This window comes from Ptiloglossa arizonensis, chromosome 13 (assembly GCF_051014685.1).
Source record: "Ptiloglossa arizonensis isolate GNS036 chromosome 13, iyPtiAriz1_principal, whole genome shotgun sequence".
Classification (NCBI taxonomy): Eukaryota; Metazoa; Arthropoda; class Insecta; order Hymenoptera; family Colletidae; genus Ptiloglossa; species Ptiloglossa arizonensis.
Window position 1 is genome coordinate 8,352,016 of NC_135060.1, and position 14,957 is coordinate 8,366,972.

At 26.4% G+C, this 14,957-nt stretch overlaps 6 protein-coding genes across 10 annotated transcripts; 3 read left to right on the top strand and 3 right to left on the bottom strand.

The window, feature by feature from the left end:
* Nucleotides 1–571: 571 nt before the first annotated feature.
* On the top strand, nt 572–1,430 carry LOC143153651 (UPF0669 protein v1g209471-like). The gene is made up of 5 exons (XM_076325068.1): nt 572–601; nt 687–814; nt 898–1,014; nt 1,087–1,234; nt 1,359–1,430. The coding sequence occupies exons 1-5, from the start codon at nt 572–574 to the stop codon at nt 1,428–1,430; spliced, it is 495 nt and encodes a 164-aa protein (XP_076181183.1).
* On the top strand, nt 1,094–5,640 carry LOC143153677 (DNA repair endonuclease XPF-like). Of its 2 annotated transcripts, XM_076325097.1 has the most exons (17): nt 1,094–1,234; nt 1,359–1,533; nt 1,631–1,810; nt 1,906–2,086; nt 2,170–2,322; nt 2,405–2,518; nt 2,592–2,740; nt 2,825–2,979; nt 3,074–3,302; nt 3,421–3,613; nt 3,695–3,862; nt 3,944–4,081; nt 4,149–4,364; nt 4,444–4,617; nt 4,695–4,835; nt 4,921–5,112; nt 5,260–5,640. In XM_076325097.1, the coding sequence occupies exons 2-17, from the start codon at nt 1,466–1,468 to the stop codon at nt 5,416–5,418; spliced, it is 2,610 nt and encodes an 869-aa protein (XP_076181212.1). In that variant the 5' UTR covers nt 1,094–1,234; nt 1,359–1,465; the 3' UTR covers nt 5,419–5,640. The 2 variants fall into 2 exon arrangements, with proteins under 2 accessions (XP_076181212.1, XP_076181213.1); XM_076325098.1 differs by lacking the exon at nt 3,944–4,081.
* On the bottom strand, nt 5,293–8,257 carry LOC143153652 (putative inactive peptidyl-prolyl cis-trans isomerase-like 6). Its single transcript, XM_076325069.1, has 11 exons — nt 8,115–8,257; nt 7,873–8,038; nt 7,599–7,787; nt 7,435–7,497; nt 7,205–7,352; nt 6,912–7,104; nt 6,670–6,820; nt 6,360–6,549; nt 6,105–6,292; nt 5,901–6,025; nt 5,293–5,815 (listed from the first exon to the last, which is right to left on the bottom strand). Exons 1-11 carry the CDS (start codon nt 8,255–8,257, stop codon nt 5,692–5,694), a joined length of 1,680 nt encoding a protein of 559 aa, XP_076181184.1. The 3' UTR covers nt 5,293–5,691.
* A 196-nt stretch (nt 8,258–8,453) lies between these two features.
* On the bottom strand, nt 8,454–10,764 carry LOC143153841 (zinc finger protein 277). 4 transcript variants are annotated; one of them, XM_076325443.1, is made up of 9 exons: nt 10,460–10,764; nt 10,124–10,346; nt 9,875–10,052; nt 9,604–9,806; nt 9,318–9,480; nt 9,030–9,242; nt 8,813–8,955; nt 8,637–8,684; nt 8,454–8,566 (listed from the first exon to the last, which is right to left on the bottom strand). In XM_076325443.1, the coding sequence occupies exons 1-9, from the start codon at nt 10,470–10,472 to the stop codon at nt 8,554–8,556; spliced, it is 1,197 nt and encodes a 398-aa protein (XP_076181558.1). In that variant the 5' UTR covers nt 10,473–10,764; the 3' UTR covers nt 8,454–8,553. The 4 variants fall into 4 exon arrangements, with proteins under 4 accessions (XP_076181558.1, XP_076181556.1, XP_076181557.1 ...); XM_076325441.1 differs by having other exon boundaries at nt 8,637–8,738; nt 10,460–10,761; XM_076325442.1 differs by having other exon boundaries at nt 8,454–8,684.
* Nucleotides 10,765–11,485: 721 nt separating this feature from the next.
* Alg3 (Alg3, alpha-1,3- mannosyltransferase) lies at nt 11,486–12,862 on the bottom strand. Its single transcript, XM_076325547.1, has one exon. The coding sequence runs from the start codon at nt 12,812–12,814 to the stop codon at nt 11,504–11,506; it is 1,311 nt and encodes a 436-aa protein (XP_076181662.1). The 5' UTR covers nt 12,815–12,862; the 3' UTR covers nt 11,486–11,503.
* Nucleotides 12,863–12,989: 127 nt separating this feature from the next.
* Manf (mesencephalic astrocyte-derived neurotrophic factor) lies at nt 12,990–14,881 on the top strand. Its single transcript, XM_076325548.1, has 5 exons — nt 12,990–13,164; nt 13,542–13,640; nt 13,718–13,842; nt 13,936–14,077; nt 14,158–14,881. The coding sequence occupies exons 2-5, from the start codon at nt 13,556–13,558 to the stop codon at nt 14,331–14,333; spliced, it is 528 nt and encodes a 175-aa protein (XP_076181663.1). The 5' UTR covers nt 12,990–13,164; nt 13,542–13,555; the 3' UTR covers nt 14,334–14,881.
* The last annotated feature ends 76 nt before the right edge of the window (nt 14,882–14,957 follow it).

Consider the following 14,957-nt stretch of genomic DNA (forward strand, 5'->3'; position numbering starts at 1 on the left):
AGGAACTATATTCAACTTAATCATCGAAGTCGATAAAGATAGTAAACGAGGTGCTACCTTTTCCCACTCCTCCCAGTCAGCGATCTAGGGAATGAAATCTGGCCACACTGATTGTGATGGAAAAGAGTTAGCGGGATTTCACTTTTTCTTTATGTGACACTAATGTATGAGACTTTGTCAACGAATATATACATTATTTGGAACATTTACCAAATATTGCTCTTTGATATCATTTTAAATCATTTACATCAAAACGAATATTCTACTTAAAATAAAAAATTATATATACATTATAAAAGTTTTGTTTGTACATATCATACAAAATCGTACACTTCTTCAAACTTAAAAATTGATGTGAAAAGTTTCAATGTAAGAAACTCCATTAGATATTTCTTGACTTGAAAAAATTAATTAACAAGTAACTTGAATTACTAACATTATTACAACTGTAACTAAATATTTTTTATTGTTACTAACCCAGAAAGGTTAATATTATATTATATCATTTTAGTGGAATTCTACAAAGATTTAAACAATAAAATTTGCAGATCATGTTAAACTACACTATACTATGAAGAATATTTTTATTTTCATAGTTTTGGTAAGAGAACATTTTTAATTCATTTGTAATAGCAAACCTTCAAATTACTTTGTCACTTTAATTCAATAAACCGATTTTATTTTAGCAACTACCTTATGTGTTAGCGCTTAGAGAGAGATTATTGCATTATATAACTGATGAACTCGTAGGTGGTTCTTATAAATATTATAGTTTAACGTACGATGGCTTTATTAAAGTAATATTGATTTCAGAGTAAGTAAAATAATAAAATCATGATGCCTTAATTTTTAATATGAATATATTATTAAGAATTAAAGTCCTTTTGTATTTAATAGAACTGGTGATGCAGATTTATATGCTTCCCAAACATTAACAAAGCCAACTTATCAACTCGATGAATATTGCCTTCAGTCTGCTACATGTGGAGAGGATATTATACTTATTCCTGATAGGTATATTAAGAATAATTGAACTCAATAAATTGTATGCAATAAGTGGATTTTTATGTAAACATAAATTTTTAGTTTTAAGAGACCAGTCAGTATAGGTGTCTATGGACATCCATCGTACGAAATCAGTAAATATATTCTCTTAGTATATGAGACAACAGATACAGAACATATACTTTATGGAAAAAATCTGAATAGTATTCGTAAAAACTATAATAATGAGGTACGTATTTCATATATTCCATAAAACAGAAGAATGTCATTTATAATGTACACAATTGTATATTTTACTTTTTGTATTAAATATTAATGATTGTATTTTGTACAATTTAATTTTATTGTTTTAGGAGCAAGGCACATCAATTTCAGCATCTATTACATGGTACCTTTTAGATTTAGTATTTCAAATTCTGTTTTGATGTTTATAACATAGTAGGTAATCTTACAATTAATCATGTTGGACTATCAGAATCAAATGCTTTTGGAAATAGTCCAAGAGGATGGTCTACTTGTTGCAGCAAAGTGATTATTATTTTGAATATATATCATATATGAGGCAATATTAAATATTCCATTTATCAAAGTTTATATATTCATATTATTGTATTTGTTATTTCAGGGGCCTTGGTTTAGATACTGTATTTGCAAATATCTTGAAAGCTTTTATAGATCCTGGAAACTTGGTTATAGTCCTGGGGACTACAAATTATGATGAGCAGTACTTTATTGATATTTTAAAAACCTTTGGTGTAAATCAATTGCCTCTTGTTGTAACTTCTGAATACTCTGCCGATGAAAGGTTTGAGTTAAATTTTTACTTTCAACATTTAAAGTAAATATATTTCTTTTTTAATTTTATTTTTATTTGTAATGTTATTTCGTAAATAATTCTAGGGCAATAATGTATCTAGAAGGTGGAGTATTGTTTATGTCAGGTCCAATTCTTGTAGTAGATTTGTTAAAAAATAGAATTCCATTAAATTTAGTTACTGGAATTCTTGTATATAGAGCACATAACATTTTAAGATCATATCAAGAAGCGTTTGCTCTTCGTTTGTATAGACAAAATAATAAGGTACGTATTAAAGAAAAAACAAATAATGAATAGACACATACTACAGAATGTAATATCGTTTTTAATTTAGTAAATTTTTATAGACCGGTTTTATCAAAGCATTTACCAACTCAGCATTAGCATTCACTGTTGGATTTATGCGAGTAGAACGAATAATGAAAGCTTTATTTGTAAAAAAATTGTTTTTATGGCCACGTTTCCATTCACTTGTAAATAAGAGTTTAGAAAAACACAAGGTAACCGTTTCATATAATTATTGATACTACAGTGTGGTATGTACTGATATTTAAAATTAAATTAAATAATTTTGTTACTTAGCCAGAGGTCATTGAACTACATGTAAAGATCACACAAAAAATGTTGAACATTCAAATTGCTTTACTTGATGTGATGAACTATGTTGTAAAAGAATTGAAAAAACTTAATAAATATGTAAGTATAAAATTCCATTTATATATTAAATTATATGAAGATATTATTTCTCATTTACAATTAATTTTTGCAGCTAGATTTTGATGAATTAACTGTTGAAAATGCAATAGCTAAAAAGTTTCACAAACAATTGCAATCACAATTAGATCCTATTTGGCATCAACTTAGTTCTACTTCAAAACAGTTGCTCTCTGATTTAAAAATGCTACGAGCTCTTCTCGCGTAAGTTTTTCTACATTTTATATCAATTAATGAAATAAATTAACTTGTTTAAAAGAAAAAAACTATTTATGTAAAAATCCACAGATGTTTAACATACGAGGATTGTGTATCATTTTATGCGATGTTAAACCGTTTACGCACTATGGAATATGCTGTAAAAAATAGTGGCTGGTTAATGTTAGATTCTGTAGATACTTTGTTTGAAAATGGAAAAAAAAGAATTTACAATGAAAAACATGGTAATTTTATCATTTATAGAGTTTATAATAAAAAGAAAGATTTATGTTATCTTTCCCATAATTTAATAAAAATATGTATATTATTTATATATAGAATTGAAGCCAGAACCAAATCCAAAATGGAATGCTTTAACAGAAGTATTACTTGAGATTCAACATCAAAGTAAAAAGGCAGGAGTTGATGGAAATATAAAAATTTTTATTTTAGTACATGATCGAAATACATGTTATCAATTAAGAAATTATTTAACTATGGGTTCTAATCAATATTTACTTTATGAGGCAATGAAGAAACTTTCTCATAATGATATACAAAAAACAAAGTATGTAATTAATATGAAACAAAATTTGTTGAGATAATCTTTAGATATATAATTAATATACTATGTAAGGTACTATAATACTTATCATTAATTATGCTTTATTTAATTCTTATAATAGCCAAAAGAGTGTAGAAAAGAAATTAACACCTGAAGAGAAAACTAATGATACAAATGCAAATAATGATGCAAGTGAGGAGAATGAACAAGACACTTATGTATTAACATTAAGTCAAAAAGTTAATGAAGAAAGTCCGTCTGATTTATCGGATAGTGAAAACAAAGAGCAAACATTATTTGAGGATTGTTCCCAAGTAAGATGTATACTATATTGTAGCATTTAGTGTAGATAAAATTAGAAAAATTTAATACAAACATTTATTTTCCTTTTATAGATGGCAGAATTAAATTTAACTAATGTAGTACCAGACACCCCTATTATTGTAATACAATCTTTAAAAAGGAGCGGAGATCCAACATCTTTACAACGCGCTTTAGCAGAACATATGCCAACTGTTATTGTTATGTACGTAGCTGATATTTCGGCTGTTCGACAAATTGAAGTATGTATTGGATTCAAATAAATATCAGTAGTTTATGAACAAAATATAGTTATGGATATTTGTATAACTATTCCGTTTTAGGTTTATCAAAATAATAATCCCTCAATAGATTTAAAAGTATATTTCTTAATTTATGGAGGTTCTGTAGAAGAACAAGAATACCTTACATCATTACGAAGGGAAAAAGAAGCATTTCATGCATTAATCAATGCTAAAACTGTAACATCACTATATTATAAATCTATTTGTGTATTTATATGCATTAATATTACTTTCTTTTATTTAGACAATGGTTATCCCTGATGATCAAGATGGAAAGGCTGATTATTTAAGTCTTGCACAGGAATTGGATGCAGATGTAACAGAAAATACACGCAAAGGTGGATTACCAACTCAGCCTGAACTTCCTAACACTATAATAGTGGACATTAGAGAATTTAGAAGTGAACTACCGGCTATTCTATATACACGAGGCATGAAAATTGAACCCATAACATTACAAGTACAATAAAAAACTCTTGATTTGTAACATAATGTTTTAAAACGAAATTTTTATTTCTTTTATATAATGTTATTTATAGGTGGCAGATTATATTTTATCATCAGAAATTTGTGTTGAAAGAAAAAGTATATCTGATTTAATTGGTTCTTTAAATAGTGGAAGATTGTATAATCAAGCCATTTCTATGACAAGATATTATAGCAAACCAATGCTTTTGATAGAATTTGATCCAAATAAACCATTTTGCTTTCAGGTAAACGCTATTGATGTATTATAAAAAAATATTTAAAATTTGTAAATTTATTTAAGAAGTAAATTTTATAATTATAGGGACATTATTATGCTAGTAAAGATATACAAAATATGTTCATAACTTCAAAACTTCAATTGTTAACTCTACATTTTCCTCGATTAAAACTTATATGGTCACCTGGACCTCATGCAACTGCACAATTGTTTGAAGAATTAAAGGTAATGAAGTAGAATGATAATTTACAGATCACCGTTAAAACGCTTCAATTTCACCTATTTCATTAATTTGCAACAAAACTTATAGCAAGGAAATGATCAACCAGATGTAACTAAAGCTGCTCAAACTGGATTCGAAGAAAATAAGCAAATGGGAAACGAAAAATTCAATTCACGCATACAAGATTTTGTTGCCAAATTGCCAGGAGTTACCACCAAAAATATATACACAATCTTGAATGAGGGACAATCATTAGATCACCTTAATAAACTTTCAAAAGTATGTATTCAAATTTAAAACTTGTAAATATAAAATAGTATATAGAACTTTCTGGAATTAGTTCACACTATACTTTGAAGTAACAGTTTATAATGTTTCTATAACACATTTAAGCAAGTTTGTGTGAACAAATATTCAAATTTATAGGAGGAACTTAAAGAAATGATTGGAAATAAAAATGATGCACAAATGTTATACAATGCATTTCATGAAAAATATTCTCCAAGTGAAGAGAAATCAAAGATAGGTAATAAAAAATTTGCATCCACAGGTCGCGGAAAAAGACTATTTTCTAAAATTAAGTAATATTTACCCAAAGTACATTGTTTAAATTATTCTTTATTAATATATAAAATTTAAGATTATGGCCCTTAAATAGAATCCGCTATTATACGTTTGTAATGCAACTCCAACGTAATCTCCTTGCGCGCGTACTATACATTGTGTTATATGTGATATTATTTATGTGGTATAAAAAGAATCATGCATGTAAACATTTTCATAGAAAATAAAATATATTTTTATGTATTCAAATTTGGTATAAATTCTATACTTACTTCTATACTATACGTACTTTGTCTACTCTTGTATGTTAAAAGATTTTACCAAACATAATATTGCTTCATTTAATATACTTTGTAAAAATGATATACAAGCATCTGAGATAAGGATATCAGTATTAACTTGCTTTGTTTCAAATATGCTGCAATTAGAGAATGATGTAAATATAATTAAATAAAAACTTAACTAGAATTTACTCTCTTTTAGATCAAAATTAAATGTTATACTTAGCAATTTTTAAATCGTCTTTAATTTCAGTTTTTGCAACAGCCTTCACTGCTATTTGGTGTGCAACTTCTATTATTTTATGTATAATTTCACGAGTATTGATTGAAATATGTTTCAAACAAAACTATATAAATTACATCCATATAATATTATTTTATAACAAATGTATTAAAATTTTGCTTTAGTTGTAACTCTTAACTTACTTTATTACGTACAAAACGAAAAACGAAGGCTAGAATGATTTTAGAAATATCTGAAATATACATTAATTTTTCATTTTCAGTCATTAAACGAGGTTGAAATTTTAATAATAATTCGTAAAGTTTGGCTCTAGTATCATATTTTTTCTTAGAAACTAGGTAAATCTCTTCACAAATATGCAAATCCATTTCTGTAAAAAGCGTTTAATGTACATGTAACAATATTAGTATCTTAAATGACTTACTATCTGTAAATACCTGGTAAATATTCAGTTAAAAGACAATAAAAACCATTCAAATATCGTTCAACCATTAAAACGGTTGCTGTGTCACAAACATCTAATCTATCCACAATATTATTAAGCCACGTTGTGGTAGAATAAAAGTCAAATGCAATATCATTAAGTTTCGCATCTTCTTCTTCAACACATATTGGTAGTTGATATGGCTAAAATAAAGATAATAGTCAACATAATCGCCTCCAATATTAAGATAGAATCAAGTTGATTGTAATCTAATATGCTAATAATAATTAAAAATTCAAAGTAATAGTAACAATTTTACTGACAAGAAAAACTTTTGATTCTGTCTCCAGCTGAGGTTCATCTACAAAGAGGTACTCTCCACAATGTGAAATTACTATTTGCTTTATGGGTTGTTCATAGTATGTTGACATGTTTTCTAATATTTTTAAAGTTCTTGCACCATCCACTAGTTGTCTTTGTATAAATTATGACAATTAACTTTTATTTTATTATACACTAATTCAGCTAAATACTTGTATTGAAAAGCTGTTCCTCTTTGACTCACCCAAAAGCAACATAAAAATAATTCATCCAGGAATTAGGTTTCAAGCATACAATAAACTGAGATCCATTACAATGTTTTCCATTATTTGCCATTGAAAGAACTCCACAACGATCATGAGGAATGCAGTAAGACTCATCAGGTATTGTATTATTTACAGAATCTTCACTAATTTTAGGTAGTACATTTCCAGTGCCTATAATAAATAAAAACTTAAGTTAAACTTAGAAATAATTGAATAATATTGATAAAAACTTAATTAAGTAATTTAAACAGTAATGTAAATAATACTTTACCACCGCATTGAAGCCATCCATTTTTTACTATACGATGTACACACGTATTTACATAGTAAGAATCTCTGTAACTTTTTGTTACTTTGTCATATCCAGTGCATAAATTTAAAAAATGTTGGCAAGTCAATGGTAATAAATCAGAATACAACTACATCAATATAAAGTTTAATAGAAGTAATTAATAAAACTATGATGAACTATGCAAAATCAAAGTATGGATAAATTCTTACCATAAACATAAATGATCCAATGGTACAACCATCTACAGTAAATGTAAAATAGACATACTTTCTCTAAAATGTTGTATTATTACATGATTGTATAAAAAATATTTTTATATTAAAGTATTATGTAAAGAAGTAAAATAATTTATATATAATAAAGAAAAGTTTACCTTGGATTTTTCCATAAACTGTTTACATTGTTCTGTGGCTAGATTTTCATAATATCCTATTTGAACAGGTAGAATAAAAATATAGGACTTACTTATATAATGTAAAAAGTCCACATCACAACCAATGAATTCATCGTTTATAAACACTGCCACAGTTTGTGTTAATGACCATAGTTTACCTCCAATTTGCTAAAAATAATTACACATAAATTGTGAACTATTTGTATTGATAATATTCATACTCATATTTTATTATGTATAGAATAACGATTACCCTTTTCCTTTTTTGAATATATTCATGCCAATCCATTTGAAACATTTCTATAATTTGTGGTTTTGCAAATTTAAATGGCAAATACTGATATAATTTTTCTGCACAAATTCGAGCTTTTTGAAAAGCAATGGTATTTATAATACCTACTACTTTAATTTTAACATAACTATTATCAACAAAACTTGAGCAAGATTGATTTTTTAACAATTCACTTTTAACTTTGTTTTGCATCATTATGCAACTTAATATATTTTAATCTTCTTTTAAGTACGTTGTTTAAATGATGATTTGTATAAAAAAATATAAAATTAATTTCATTTAAACATAGCACACTATTAGACAAACAATATTCACAATTATAGCATGAAGATTGTTTTACATACATGGTGTTTACAATGTCTGCTCAACTCTTTCTATTTTATTGCATTTATTTTTATCTAAAAATTTTTGTTTCTCGATTATTTTAAAGTATAGTTATTATTACACAGTTACATTTTCAAAAAATTATTTATATATATTTAAATATTTTATATACATGAAATGAAAATATCATTTCTTTAACAAAAAAGTATACATGTACATTCAGTATTGATATTGTAACAATTTATTATAATCGAAATTTTAATAAATTTTTCTTAATTACAAATATTATGCTTTGTTTCATAGTCGTATTCATGTTACTCATAAATTCATCCTAAAAACAAAAATGCTGGTATTATATTTCATTACACTGGGAAGATATCTGTTATTTTGATATTTCATACATTGCTTCTGTAGTATTTTCAATATCACTTTCTTCATCGCTAGTGCCACTTGTATCCAAATAATATAAGAAGGAATCATTTTCACACATAGAAAAATAAAATCTATAATTATATATTGATGAATAAATATAAATAAATACAATAAATTAAAATTTTACATTATATAAAATACTAACTCTGGTTGATCCCATATCTTTTGTGCAGGTATTTTAAAATGATTTTGTTGCTTCATGTGCTCCAGAACATTGTCCATTTTTGTTTCACAGAGAACACAATATTGTAAATGAATTTGTCTTCTCACATAATTTACTACTTTTACCTATATCAAAATTATGGTTTAACAACTTAGATTTCACTATTTTTATTTCATTTGTAAAATACATCGGGTCTCACTTTTTGATAGAATGTTAAACCTCTTGATGCATCTTCAAAATCAAAATTGTGATCAGCTTTCATATGTGCAAGAATAAGATGAAAGTCTTTGTTGTTATAATTGCAGAACAAGCATGTTATACCAATGCCTTCATCATTCCAATCAGACCATGTTTCTTCATCTTCATTTTCACTGCTTTGATCTCCCACCACATCGTTTTCTCTTGAATTAATCTAAGTGTATTCAAAATTATATTAAAATATTTATATTTAATTGTCTACTACTAAACACTCTAACTAATAAAATACCTGTTTATGTCTCCATGTCTTTCCAGGCTCTAAATAATTATTTATATAAAATTTATCGTATGCCTCATTATTAGGATTTATACGTTTATGAAGTTTTTTACGCATATGTTCTTTCAATGCTGTTCGGTCTTTGAATAATTTTTCACAATATATACATACCAAGCTGAAAAGAAAATATATAGTACATATTAAAGTAATATATATACTTTTTTTTAAATATGGAAAAAAGATGTATAACATATATTAAATTAATGCACATTTATTTAAAAAGATTTTACAGTCTTACTTTTCAATAGTATTTTGAACCTTATCTAAAAATTCATCTATAAATACTAAATTATCTGGTTTTCCTAAGTATAGATTATGTTTTTGTGCTAAATGTTTTATATATGCAATGCGTAATCCTGAAAATTCCATTCGGCAGAAGATGCAACCACGTTTGAAGTTGGTATCTGTCCTTTCTCGGAATTGCTCTGACAAAACCCATTCCTTAAAAAGACATTGTTTACTTATTTTTCACAACAAAAATACTACAAATCAATATAAAATAATGATACCAGTTTAGCTCTATGTATTTCATCCCTTAATGTTTTATCCTCTAATATACAATCAGAAAGTAAAAAATATGATTCATTTTTACTTGGTTTTCCATCAGGCATGCAATCCATCAACATTGTTGTACAAAATTTAGTTAACGGCTCTTCTTTAAATTTAAAATTCCAATAATGTATATAACTAAAATAATTCAAGTCATCAAATTCTAACAAATAAAATTTAAAATATGACTCTATAAAAATAATTTCTACCTTTTCAAACTAGCAATCTTATGGACATCTCCTATTATAAGGCGATGTTCTTTAAATAAATGAGTTAAAAGATGTTTTTCATTATCAGGAAGAACAAATTTTGTATCACATAAAAAACATTTTATGGCATAAGGTTTATCATCTAATCCAATGAATTGAGATCTAAGTACGGTATGGTCTTGTTTACAAATATTGTCAAGATATGATGAATACTTTTTTTTTTCTATAATACAAATTTACACAAATTATTTACAAATTAATGTTACAAATTTATTATTAATTTACCCAACCATTTTTTACTGAAATAAATAAAATTAAAATACTCAAAATATGTACCTTTGAGATTCATAATTCCTACAATTTTACGAAAGATAAATAAATTAATCTCATAAATAATTTATAAATTTTAGATTTAATCCCCAAAATGTTTATGTAAAAGGTTAGGTGTACAAATCCTTTTATAATAGTGAATCACATTGTTCAAATAACAATTTTATCTGTTTCTTATAGATTCTATTTAAACAATCTATTCTTTAGAAATAGATGTTTATGAAACACATAAAAAAGATCTGTAATTTTATTGCATCTATTGAACACTCAATTCTTTCGGGAAATTACACAATCACGTGTTTCCACTCTATCCAGTTCTATCTGTCAAAATAAGAATTTCCTATTGGATAAACTTTGAAAAAATGTTTTAGCGTAATTTTCAAATGCTACACAACGGTAGAATATTTTTTGAAATTATTTATTTTAATTTTTGTCACTAATAGTGCTATAATTTTATTCCATTCTGAATTGATAATGTTGAATTACACACCGAAATGATAAAAGGGATATAAATGTATGTAGATTTCTTTCGAATCATGTAATATATTATTTTATTACATGCTAGGTTTGTTTATACCTCATCTTTGTTCGAATTATCAATTATTATTTGCAATTAAAATACTAGATAGAAATCGCAATTCACATGTATACTAATGTGAAACATAATTTTTATTTAAAATTTCTTCCTGCGTATATAAAATTAATTTCTTTAATTGTAAAAAGTAATGTAATAATTTAAAAATATATTTCATTAATAAAGGGATATGACAATTATAATAATTATTTTATATTTTAAACATACATATATTTACATTAAAATATTAATAATTACAATATCTTTTATACAATTTAATTTTGTTTAAAATTTGACAATAGTCTTGGTTTTTTCAGTACTTCTTAAATAAAATATAAAAACAACTTTGTAAAATGTGAATCTGAAATATTTTTCATAAAACATTCCTGTCACATATATTTAATTATAAATTTAAGTACATACATAGTTTCATGGAAGGAGAAAAGAAAAAGGAGAAGTATGTGTTACCAACATTTTTATTTTTCTTTTTTATAGCTAAATTTGTCTTTAGTAAGTCCAAATAACAACATTAAGTGACATATATGTAATGAAACACTACTGAAAACAGTACTTGGATAAGTATTCCAACATAATTCTATTATGCCTAAAATGGTTAACTTTATAACAGTCTTATAACTTGTACACCATGCAATATAAGGCAATGTGTGGTAGTACCATATGTAAAATTGATAATGTAATGATCTACTAAAAACAATACCAATGAAATTAGCAGCAAACATTGGGAGAATAAATAATTGACTCATTGTAGATGTATCTACTTTTTCTTTCTTTTTTAACTGAGGCTGTAAGCTCTTTTCAATGTACTTTAATTTTGCATACGATTTCATATACTTTATCCACTTTGGTGCACAATAAAGTAGCATCAATATATGCAATGACAATAATAATGCATGAAAGTATGGATGAATGAAAACATGCTTTGGTAGAAATCTCCAATTTACAGTCCACTTGAATTCAAAAACTCTTCCAAAATTAAAAGCACCTTTAATGTATGTAAGTGCATTGTTCAATATAAAAGGTAGACCTAATATTAATTGAATTAAGGCACAGATAAACAAGTGTACTATTGTTTTGAATAATCCTAGATTATATAAATAAGCTATAAAAAGTGCAGGTGCAAATAATAAAATGTTCATTTTTACAGACACAGCTAAACTATAAAGAATACTTCCTAGATACCACTGATCATCCAAAAATGCATTAAGACTTGCAAATAACAGTACCATTGCAACTGGGTCATTGAAAAGTCTCAAAGTAAATATAGAATGAACCCTATAAGATGTACAACACATAATGATCAAAACGTAAGGTGGAACTTTCTTAGTTTTCGCATAAATTCGGAAAACTAATATGAGCAGTATTATATAGAGAGCTGCAAAGAAGTACTGTGCTATTTTTATCTCTGCTCCATGTCCTGTGATGTAGTATAATATGGAAAATATGTAAACAAATCCTGCAGGGTAGACTAATGGTCCAGTATCACCTCCTAGTTTCGAGTAGTCCAACGTTCCGTTCAAAAAACCTTCGACTTCTTGCATATACGCTTTCCAGTCAATTTCTGTGTACGGTACTCGTTCGATAACCAATATGTTTAAGATTATTTCCAAAAGAATGAACACTCTTCCAATTAGGAGTAATTTCCTTGGATCTGTGAATAAGGAAATAAATCTCCCCCATTCTAAATAATTTTCGTACCAATTCTTAGTATTTTTCTTTGATGATTTCACCGAATTAAGGTTAGATCGAAATTCTCTGCGCGACACCATATTGTTACAAACACGTGCGTATTTGATGCTCTTGTGTGTGTAGATTCACATGTACCTACAGTCAGTTCAACTTTCCATTTTTTGACAGTATAGCAGCCAATGGGGAAACGCTATGTTAAACGTGAGTCACAGTAAGTTAAGACCAATCAGGATACGCCAGCTGGTTGTTTCCGGGCTTTTGACAGAATCAACGTGTATAAAGCCAAGCGTGGAATAAACTAATGTGGTTACGTTAAGAAATCTGTTGAAATAATAAGTCCATGAATTAAAAGTTTTAATACGTTTGCGTTATAAGTTAGCGAGAATATTTTTTACGTGATATACGAATTACTTTGACTGCACAGCACCATGTAAGTTATACCCTATCGTTATTCTTGTTAACCTGGTAAACATAGTAGACGTAAGCATTCTTTTATTAATTTATATTATTTTTTAATGGACTAATATTAAGATTTGTAAGTTTGTGTTTTGTTCTCGTTGAAAAAAAAAGTAATTAGTATAATTAGTGTTTTGTATAAAATTACATAGTTTTAAATCAGGCAAAAGTAACTGTATTACTTTAATATATTACGTTTAAAGAAAATTTGTATTATTATATTATTTTATTAATATCTTCCTTCAGTGTACAATTATATCTTGTTTGATAACTAATTGTTGTAAAACTTTTTACAATTGATAAAACCTTTTACATAGGATATGCTTGCATTTTATTATTATTTTTGTGCAGAATATACATTCAAAATGAACAGTTCACTACTATTAACATTGTCCATGATTATTGGAATAATATTAACTGTAACAGCTTTAAGGAATGATGACTGTGAAGGTAAATAAAAACATGTTTACTTTTTATTATCTTCTTATTTATTATAATGGTTCTATTTCTTTTTATTGTTATTACAGTATGTATATCTACTGTGGAAAAATTTGTTAATACTTTAACCGAAGATGTCAAGAAAGATACCAAGAAAATAGAAACTGCATTTAGAGAATTTTGTAAAAGTACTAAATCCAAGGAAAACAGATTTGTAAGTTCTGTTGTCAATAATACAAGAATGTTAATTTGCAACAAAAAACATAATAAATATATACTTGTAATAATTAAATCTTTTTTTATGTAGTGCTATTATATAGGTGGTTTAAAAGAATCTGCAACAGGTATTTTAGGTGAATTAAGTAAACCTATATCATGGTCTATGCCAGCAAATAAAATATGTGAAAAGCTGAAAAAGAAAGATAACCAAATATGTGACTTGAGATTTGGTATGTACACCTCTATTTCTATATTGATAGCTACTTGTGTTTGTTTTTCATTATTGAATAACAATGCAATTTAATTTCAGAGAAGCAAATTGATGTTAACACAGTCAATTTGAAGAAACTCAAGGTGCGTGATTTGAAAAAAATCTTGAATGACTGGGATGAAACATGTGATGGTTGTATAGAAAAGACAGATTTTATTAAGCGGATTGAAGAACTAAAACCTATACATTCTTACAGTTCAAAAATAGATCTCTAAAAAGTGTTCAGTGATGTAGATAAATTATTGTTAGTATGGCTAAGCTTTTGGATATTCTTTTTTACAAAATGATTAACAGTATTTAACATACATATGTTCGTATCTGAATATATGTTTAAATATCATTTTGTAAACATTCTGTTCAAGGGAATTTTTGAAGACAGATGTATGTGTTTAAATTTTAATAAGGAATACGAAAAATTCTTCTTTTTTAAATTAATTAAGCAATATCTTAGGTATAATTCTTAAGTACTCAGGAATAACGAGCAATGAAAATTTATTAAAAGCATTAATGGTTTTTAGTATAGCCATGCTAATACGTGTTGATTATCATAAAAGGTGCTCTGTTTTTATCATACCAATGTTAGATTCAAATTTTTCATACTCAAATTATTTTCATGTTTTTATCTTTCATTGCTCTTCCTTAAATATTCTGATACAGTGCGTTTATACACGTATGAATCCTATTTATACCAAAATGCAGTGTACTATATCAACAGATGTGTATATGTGGTGATCTATTAATAATATGTTATTATATATATTTATTCTTTTTCTTTTCTGTTACATTTAACACTCACGAAGCGCTACTAATGTTTGAAACATATTGTTCTGTTATAACAT

What these genes read in the sequence shown, in the direction of transcription:
- LOC143153651 (XM_076325068.1), top strand. Translation starts at nt 572, where the DNA reads ATGAAGAATATTTTTATTTTCATAGTTTTG. An exon ending in ATTATACTTATTCCTGATAG is followed by an intron (nt 1,015 to 1,086) that starts GTATATTAAGAA and finishes ATAAATTTTTAG; the next exon opens with TTTTAAGAGACCAGTCAGTA. An exon ending in GTAAAAACTATAATAATGAG is followed by an intron (nt 1,235 to 1,358) that starts GTACGTATTTCA and finishes TTATTGTTTTAG; the next exon opens with GAGCAAGGCACATCAATTTC.
- LOC143153677 (XM_076325097.1), top strand. Translation starts at nt 1,466, where the DNA reads ATGTTGGACTATCAGAATCAAATGCTTTTGGAAATAGTCCAAGAGGAT. An exon ending in AATTTACAATGAAAAACATG is followed by an intron (nt 2,980 to 3,073) that starts GTAATTTTATCA and finishes ATTTATATATAG; the next exon opens with AATTGAAGCCAGAACCAAAT. An exon ending in ATAAACCATTTTGCTTTCAG is followed by an intron (nt 4,618 to 4,694) that starts GTAAACGCTATT and finishes TTATAATTATAG; the next exon opens with GGACATTATTATGCTAGTAA.
- LOC143153652 (XM_076325069.1), bottom strand. Translation starts at nt 8,257, where the DNA reads ATGTATGTAAAACAATCTTCATGCTATAATTGTGAATATTGTTTGTCT. An exon ending in AGTTTATGGAAAAATCCAAG is followed by an intron (nt 7,498 to 7,598) that starts GTAAACTTTTCT and finishes ACAACATTTTAG; the next exon opens with AGAAAGTATGTCTATTTTAC. An exon ending in CAGAATCAAAAGTTTTTCTT is followed by an intron (nt 6,550 to 6,669) that starts GTCAGTAAAATT and finishes TCTTTATTTTAG; the next exon opens with CCATATCAACTACCAATATG.
- LOC143153841 (XM_076325440.1), bottom strand. An exon ending in AGACATGGAGACATAAACAG is followed by an intron (nt 9,243 to 9,317) that starts GTATTTTATTAG and finishes GAATACACTTAG; the next exon opens with ATTAATTCAAGAGAAAACGA. An exon ending in GTTTAACATTCTATCAAAAA is followed by an intron (nt 8,956 to 9,029) that starts GTGAGACCCGAT and finishes ATTTTGATATAG; the next exon opens with GTAAAAGTAGTAAATTATGT.
- Alg3 (XM_076325547.1), bottom strand. Translation starts at nt 12,814, where the DNA reads ATGGTGTCGCGCAGAGAATTTCGATCTAACCTTAATTCGGTGAAATCA.
- Manf (XM_076325548.1), top strand. Translation starts at nt 13,556, where the DNA reads ATGAACAGTTCACTACTATTAACATTGTCCATGATTATTGGAATAATA. An exon ending in AAGGAATGATGACTGTGAAG is followed by an intron (nt 13,641 to 13,717) that starts GTAAATAAAAAC and finishes TTGTTATTACAG; the next exon opens with TATGTATATCTACTGTGGAA. An exon ending in AATCCAAGGAAAACAGATTT is followed by an intron (nt 13,843 to 13,935) that starts GTAAGTTCTGTT and finishes TTTTTTATGTAG; the next exon opens with TGCTATTATATAGGTGGTTT.